The 8,278-nt window shown below is 40.4% G+C and overlaps 1 protein-coding gene across 1 annotated transcript; it reads right to left on the bottom strand.

The window, feature by feature from the left end:
- Positions 1-503: 503 nt before the first annotated feature.
- On the bottom strand, positions 504-6,078 carry LOC122935267 (actin cytoskeleton-regulatory complex protein PAN1-like). The gene is made up of 4 exons (XM_044291027.1): positions 5,757-6,078; positions 4,257-4,449; positions 1,975-2,199; positions 504-724 (listed from the first exon to the last, which is right to left on the bottom strand). The coding sequence occupies exons 1-4, from the start codon at positions 5,802-5,804 to the stop codon at positions 504-506; spliced, it is 687 nt and encodes a 228-aa protein (XP_044146962.1). The 5' UTR covers positions 5,805-6,078.
- Positions 6,079-8,278: the final 2,200 nt, after the last annotated feature.

Raw genomic sequence — 8,278 nt, 5'->3', positions numbered from 1 at the left:
ACATATCCCCCCCCCCTATAAGTGCCATCCACAGATCCTCCCATAAGTGCCATCCACAGATCCCCGCCCAGCGCCGCCTCCTAGCTATTTTATTCACGTCACTAGCCTCTGTGTAATCTCGCACAGGCACACTGGCAGAGGCATCGTTGAACGAGGTGCGCTGGAAGACGGCGCATTCACACTTCGCTCGACGATGCCTCTGCCAGTGCGCCTGTGCGAGATTACACAGAGGCAATTGAAGTGAATAAATTAGCTAGGAGGCGGCTCCGCGGGCTCCTGCCGGCCCTGCATTCGGGGCACTGGTCAAAACATCCAGGGCTCCAGCCCCGAATGTTTTGACCTAACTGTTATTTAATAAAAATTAGCAATAAATAAATACCATAGCAACGCCGGTCAACAGCTAGTTTATGTATAAAATAACAATATCAAACACACTAAACCAAACGTTTAAACGTAATAAAATATTTATTACCAAAAACAAATTATATAATACAAAAAAAGGCCTAAGGAAAATTTCTGAGTTCCTTCTGGATGTCTTGCAATTCCTTATTACGGAGTTTTCTATGCTCCTCCAGCTTCCTCAATTGAATATTCATCTGACGCTGATGCTTCTTCAACCGGGCTTGAAGTTTGCATATTTTTGTATTTGTTTCTTTTATAGCCAGCAGTTCATTGGCTTCTGCCTTTTGATGCTCCTGGAGCCTTCTTTTCAGTTTACAAATAACTGTTAGGGAAAAAAAAATAAAAAATTACAAAGACTTTCAATTATGATGAAAGGCCAGGCTCGGATTGGCCCACAGGGGTACAGGGGAATCCCCCGGTGGGCCCCTGAGCAAAGTGGGCCCCTAGTCTCCCACCCCCCTGCACAAGTGGCACATAACACATTAGATTTAGTACACTACATACATATATTCAATTTACAACACCTCAACCTGCCTATGTTCATATAAAAAACATGTTAGATTATTTATTATATTTGAATGTATCCGTACGGTGGGCCCCCAAAATACATTTTCCTGGTGGGCCCTAGATACCCCAGTCTGACACTGATGAAGGCAGTTGTGGTTTGTGTGGAGTTTATGTTACAGTACTGTCCATTTACAGAACCAAAAAATTTTTATTAGTTTTTTGAAAATTATATAGTTTGTTTTAGTTGTGTTTTTTTTTAATATAATTCTTTTATTATCAAACATACAAAAAAAAATAAAAACATACGTCACAGTGAGGAAGCCGGCATCAGGAGAGCGGCCTTCAGTCACTGCGCCTGCGCCGAAGACAGAAGTGAACGGCGCAGGCGCGTGATTTCGGCAGTGATGCGGCGGACCGTGCCTTCAATCAAGAGGAGCTGACATACGCCCACATAGCCCCTAGAGGCTCATTAGCATATAATAAAAGTCTTTTTTTTTAACAAAAACGGCTGCAGGGACTAACGTTCGAAACATACTGTTATGCAGTGCTGACATTAGCGCATCGCTATATCAGTCAGCTACATAACAGTATTTCTGTTAGTAGAAACCCTTTAAAGACAATAATACGTACTCAGCCCCTTATCTGTAAGATAATAATGTACTTATGATGGTCTTTGATATGTTTTTTTATTATATTTGAAATGCCTATTCATTCCGCCATGTATTCCTTCTCATAGTATATATGACAGATGAAGGGACTGGTCAGTTCTCGGAAGCTTGCCGCCATGTGATATAGTAATTCATTTTTTTTGTCCAATAAAAAATATCAATCCACCCTAAATCTTATTTTGTATTTCTTAATGACAGCACTGAATTACTTTGTAATAATTATGTAATGTTTAATGTGAATTAGTTGGATATTATATGGTTTTTATGTAGATTACAGAGTGATTTGTGTTTGTAATTTTTCTGTCTATCTCTCTACTTTATTTTGAAAAAATGTTGGTCCCTTTTTCTTGTAAACATTGTATTGATATTTAATTAGCTAGCTTTTGCACAAATTTACCTTCCTGATGAGGGGTGTAAACCGGCTCCGCCTCCTCTTCTGCCTCCTCTTCTGCCGGTGGTGGTGGAGATGACTCCCCTGGTTGAGGTGGTTCCTCTGACTCCAAGGAGATTTGGGAGGGTCCAGGCTGCTCCTCCTCTGCCTGGTTCTCCAATTCTTCCTCCTCATCAGATGTCACCACCATCTCCTGTGATTTTCGTTTTTTTACGGTTGGAACAGGATCCCCTGTAATCACAGAATGTTAAGAATTCAGACAAACAATAAAACATAACAAAGCTAAATATATTTTAAAAAATCATATACGGAGGGATCTGCATGGGATTCTGATTATCCACACTGTGGATTTGCCTCATTTTGGAGTTATATAACATGCCCAAACCAGTGTTACAGATGGCTAAAACTGGCCTAAGTTGAAAGGTAGGATGACGTAACAGGGCTTAATGGATGGTGTTATGTTGGGTATATTATATTTTTTGGCTGTCAGCGTTAGTTATACTGTCTGGCCAGCCGCATTTTCAATATCCGCCTTCACTCCCTGTTGATTCACACGGTCACTTTATTAGTAAAAGGAGGGGTAAAGTCGCTTGCCGATAGGTGCCAAGCGTACTTGATTTTTAGATGGTATTTAGGAAGAGTTTATCGCTGGTCTATTCAGTGGTAGAGGGATTCTTTCACGTAAAATTATGATGTTACACCAGTAACATCCTGATTTTCCTAACTTTCCCCTTATTAAAATTGTAACTTTAATATTGCTGTCCATCAACTGTATTCTTCGAAAAATGCTTTTATTTTAGTGTTAATTAGCTTGTATAGGTGCCCAGAGGCGGCATTGATGCGTGTGCTGCTGCCCATGCCCCTCGGCGCTTTTCAAAGCAAACCACTTCCCTTTCACCCCTCTGGGCTGCCCTAGGTTCTTCAGTTTCCATCATCTCTTCAACCCTAAATCCTGCTCCTGCGCTGTTTAACATAATCCTTGCGCCTGAACAATACATTACCCTAATTAGTCTACTTTTTTAAATTTTGGTTTAATTTAACACAATAAAAGCATTTTTGAACCCAAAAAATCATGTTTTAATCTGAGAGCCAGCCGTATTTTATTTAAAAATTTTGCCATTTGATAGTGGGTCATTTTTTGCGTGATGGGGGGCATACCATGGGCGTAGCTATAGGGGATGCAGAGGTAGCAGTCGCTACTGGGCACAGGAGCCTGAGGGGGCAAAATGACCCTTGTGGTGCATACAAAGACATTATATTGTATTATATTATAGAAAGTGCATGCTGGTCAAGTTAAACCTCTGGCTGGAGGGAAGGGGTTAGGTCAAGAATTTGGCATGGGGATGGGGGGAGGAGGTGCTGTTTTAATTTTTGCCTGAGGCAGCATAAAGGCTATGAGCTTCCCTGTCCCTGACCACTAAGCACTGAGGGAAGGGGGCCCAAGCTTAACTCTTGCAACAGGTGTCATGAACCTTTAGCTATGCCCCTGGGGCATAAGCCTTTTTGATTGCTTAGGGCTGTTTCACACGAGCGGATGCCGTGCGTGACATCCGCTCCGTGTATGACAGCCAAGACGCGATGCAGACTGCAGAGGCACGGAGCATTAACACGACTGATAATGCTCCGTGCCTCTCTGTGACAACTTTATCTCACTGTGATTTCGTAGTAAAGAGGTCACAGAGAGGCACGGAGCATTATCAGTCGTGTTAATGCTCCGTGCTTCTGCAGTCTGCATCGCGTCTTGGCTGTCATACATGGAGCGGATGTCACGCACGGCATCCGCTTGTGTGAAACAGCCCTTAGTGTTACACTTTTAGTGATGGCAATTCTGTCATGTGATATCTTTATTGTGCCGGTTGCAAAAATAAATCTTTAAAAGTTTTATTTACAATTTATTTTGGGTCCCACTCTGGGACTTTAACTTTTGGGGTCTGAACCCCTTTACAATGCATTCAAATACTTCTGTATTGGAATGCATTGGCTATAGGAGTAATACAGTTGTATTACTAAGGCCGAATGCCCACAGCCGTGTTCCGCGGCCGAGAGCGGTCCGTGGTTTCCTGGCCGGGATTCCTGCTGACAGCAGGAGTGCACAGCGTCATTGGTTGCTATGACACCGTGCGCTTCATGCAGCCGCTGCTGTACAGTAATACACTTGGATGATCTTAACGAGTGTATTACTGTACAGCAGCGGCGGCATGAAGCGCACGGCGTCATAGCAGCATCACTGAATATATACATAAGAAAGTGTTGTAGAGGAAGATAAAGTTATGTAAGCAGTACTGTACCTGGGCATATTTCCGCACTTTCTTTATTGATGCGATCCATATGGTGGCGCTTTAAATCACACCATTTTTTTTGAATAGATGCCTTTGTGGGCCTCCGATGAAATTTTTCTTCCATCTCCTCTATCAGCTCCGTGATAATGGCGTCCTTCGTCGCATGTTTCCTGGTGCGATGGTAGCCCTTTTCCAACATGTGCTGAAGAATAAAGATGCAAGCATTTAATCCCAAATATTTGAAATACAATTTTTCAGCAAAAGGGTCCTCAACAAAACAGCAAATAGTAGATACGTATTTAAAGAAGAAATATTATATTTAATGTTACAGTGATAATTTAAGATCAGATTCTATTGAGATTATATGTGTGTGGGGTCTGAGCTATCAGATATTGCCCAGCTGAGCTGCGCGGTACCTGTCTAGTGAAGTGACGGTACGGTATGGGGTGCACAGCAGATTCACCTCCCTGTGATGCACCCTGGGTAACTCTAAATGAACCAGCAAATACTTACAGTGAAACAAAAAAAGCTCAGGGACAGAAAAATAAATATAATATATATATATATTTTGTGTGTGTATGGTATATAGTGTGCGGTATTTAGTGTGTGGTATTTTGTGGCAGGAAAATGGATGGGCTATGGGCATCTGAGCAGTGTCGGACTGGGGTACTTAGGATCCACCAGTAAAAAAATTTTTTGGGGCCCCGTCGTACGGATACATTTAAGTATAATAAATAATCTATCACGTTTTGAATATGAACATAGGTTGGTTGAGGTGCTGTACATTGAACCTATGTATATAGTGCAGTAATTCTACTGTGGTAATTACTTTCAAGCTTGCGTTTTTCTTTTCCGGCGCTGAGTTCCGTCATAGCGGCTCTATACCAGAAAAGAACTGATCAGTTATATCCCCCTGCATTCTGAATGGAGAGCAATCCGTTCAGGATGCATCAGGACGTCTTCAGTTCAGTCTTTTTGACTGATCAGGCAAAAGATAAAACTGCAGCATGCTACGGTTTTCTCTCCGGCAAAAAAAACTGTAGACTTGCCTGAATGCCGGATCCGGCATTTTTCCCATAAAAAAGTATTAGTGCCGGATCCGTCGTTACAGCATGCTGCGCAGATCGGTAAAAATGTGAAAAAATGTACAAGAGGGATCCGTCGGTCCGCATGACAAGCGGAGAGACGGATCCGTCCTTGCAATGCATTTGTGAGACGAATCCGCATCAGGATCCGTCTCACAAATGCTTTCAGTCAGTGGCAGATCGGCGGATCCGGCGTGCAGTTCCGATCCGTCTCACAAGTGCCGTGATGTCACAAATATTACTTAGTGCACCAATCAGTAATATCTACTCTTTAGTGGGAGGTGGGGAAGAATAATTCGGAACAATAATGAAAATATTCGGATTTACAAATATTTTCAAACGCTCCACATACATATAAACTATTTGTCATACATGCAGTATGTAATAAAAAAAAATTACAATGCTGTGATACAATATTACTTACAGTCAGGAGGAATCCTTCCTCATCCTCTTTAAAGAATCTTTTCACCATCTTTCGCTAGCCGATAATATTTGCGGCACTATGTTCGATTCCGGCATAGAAAACGAAACCAAAAGTCACGTCACTGTAACTTCGTACGAAGTAACGCGATATTTTCATAACCATGATTTTCGGTTGATACGGATATTCGAATTTAGGATCGATTCCAGCCTGCTTCTTGCGCGAATAGGCAAGACACTGGGCAGGGAAGTACAGTTTTTCGAAAGATAGAATATACTGTCGGATCTGAGTTTCTCCTGCAACTCAGATCTGATGGTATATTCTAACCCACAGGGCGTTCCCATGGTTACGGTGACGCTTGTCGGGGACTCCGGGGAGCAGTATGTTAGTGGAATATTATTCGTCTTTTCGAATATTCTTAATAATTGCTCTAACTTCTTTGAGAATATTACGAATATTCTAAAACTAAATTAGAGCAATATTCCGAATATTCTAAAACTATGTTAAATTAATAATATACGTAAAAAAAAATAGAAAAAAAAAAAAAAAAAAAAACGAATATTCGATTTCGCGAATATATAGCACTATATTCTAAATATTCGCGAAATCTCGAAATCACGATATTCGAGAAAAAAATTCGCGATTCGAATATTCGCGCTCAACACTAATAGGAAGTGGGAGAAACTAGGGTGAGAAGTGCATGTGGTAGGAAAAGGAGAGTAGCCTGGAGACTTCTTCTGTGACTTGATCGAATGTAAAGATTGAGCCACAGGAGATGCAGAGGTGGGAAAAGGATCAATGACATTTAGAGGATGGGAAACAATTTCCTGCTGGATATTTTTAATTTTCTCTTTAAAGTAGGTGGCAAAATTGTCAGCACAGAGGTTTGGACTAAGAACGGGGAAATAGGGCTGTCTAAGGGGATGTTAAAGTTGTCCAGAATGAGAGTTGATAGTTCTCAGGACAAAAAGTGTGGCAGCCAGATAGCAAAGTGACCATTTTAGCACATCTGGTTTAGGATGACAATATGCCCTAAAGTAACTAATGATTTAGGTGCATATTAATAAACTTCATATTACTGTGATATTTAATGGATCAGAAATCACTATTTATATGAATTAGATCAGCTTTCTGCAAAAGTATTTAATTTTGTTATATCTTAAAATGGTCACATTATAAAGTCTTTTCATTGCAATTTCTAAGGTTCATGGTTTTATATTTCTGTAGACTAACACAGCAATCAATACAGTTCAGATATGAGACTCATACTGCTTGTAGGTGGTCTTGTAGCAAAGTTTCTAGCTATTATTGAAGAAGAACATTAGAGTAGCACCTCTTCATGTGTCATTAACGTGCATCAGCTGCCAGGCAGAGTACAGTTCTAGAATATCTCTTTTTAAAATAAAAATAAATTCCAATAAAGACTTAACTTGTTCTATCTGCAAAATTCAAAAAAATAATAATAATCCAGCAGTTTCTTACTTTTAGCTGGCTAATATGACAACCCACACAGGATTTGTCACCCAAGTTTGCCAGACATTGCAGTGGTTATTAAGTGATACATTACAAAAGTTCAAACTCACTGCATCAATATAAAGATCTCCTGTTCAGAAGTCTTAGAATACTGGATGATGACCCTGGGGAAGGGCATTAGCCATTTTGGTGGTCAACCAAATACAGATATAGCTTAGAAATATAATAACAGTTTTTCCAACTTTACAGTAGTGGACCATTCAAGGCCTGGAGATTAGCAGTTAACTCATACTTTGGGTTCATTTTACTGTAAACTTTGAAGATCTGACAGAAAATTGCTCTATGTTCTCCCCTAGACACACTGCAGATCTGTCTCTCTTCTTGTGCCATCATTTGTTCTACTCATTTCCGCCTCCACATTGCTCTTTGGCCAAAAAACGGACAATAGAAAGACATTTTACAGTTATTAACATAAAGGACAATATTTACAGAGGGGCAGCACCAAATATATGAAGTGTATGCACCAGAATTTTGTTTCATTTATGACATGCTAGGCACAAGGTTTTTGAGACAACTTTTGTGCCAAATTTTTGTCGGGACCTATTTTGCGCAGTGTTTGGTGCATTTTTGGACAAAAACTATACCATTTCCAAAATGGTATAAAAAGTGGTGTAACATTCGGGTAGTATAAAGCCGTATGGTGCATCGTGTCTCAAATATGGATTTTTGTGGCCCTTTGTGTCTCATCTTACCTTCACTGATTTCTAAAACATCACAAATTTAGGCATATTTAACAACCCATATGATCAATTTGGCACAAACTAAACATGCTGAAGGCTCAATATTATGCATTTGTCCCAGTATTCTTAGTCCTGAAATGATGTCTTCTACAGAGAAATACAGTGGTTAAAAATGACTGTGCACCATCTATTTAATTTTAGCAAAGAAATTTCAGCACAGTTGTCTGAGACATAAATAAGCAAGGACAGCGTTCTGGCTTCCACTGTGCAGATGAGTCTCCTATTCATAATATGGATATTCTCGCTGGATTT

Source organism: Bufo gargarizans, chromosome 4 (assembly GCF_014858855.1).
Source record: "Bufo gargarizans isolate SCDJY-AF-19 chromosome 4, ASM1485885v1, whole genome shotgun sequence".
NCBI classification, from domain to species: domain Eukaryota; kingdom Metazoa; phylum Chordata; class Amphibia; order Anura; family Bufonidae; genus Bufo; species Bufo gargarizans.
Note: the sequence above shows the minus strand (reverse complement) of the source record. Positions and strands in the feature narration are given on the sequence as shown.

Excerpts from the sequence above, each read along its gene's own strand:
- LOC122935267 (XM_044291027.1), bottom strand. The coding sequence starts at position 5,804 with ATGGTGAAAAGATTCTTTAAAGAGGATGAGGAAGGATTCCTCCTGACT. Across the intron at positions 4,450-5,756 it reads AGGAAGGATTCCTCCTGACT|CACATGTTGGAAAAGGGCTA; the intron begins GTAAGTAATATT and ends TTTATTCTTCAG. Across the intron at positions 725-1,974 it reads TTACACCCCTCATCAGGAAG|TTATTTGTAAACTGAAAAGA; the intron begins GTAAATTTGTGC and ends TTTCCCTAACAG.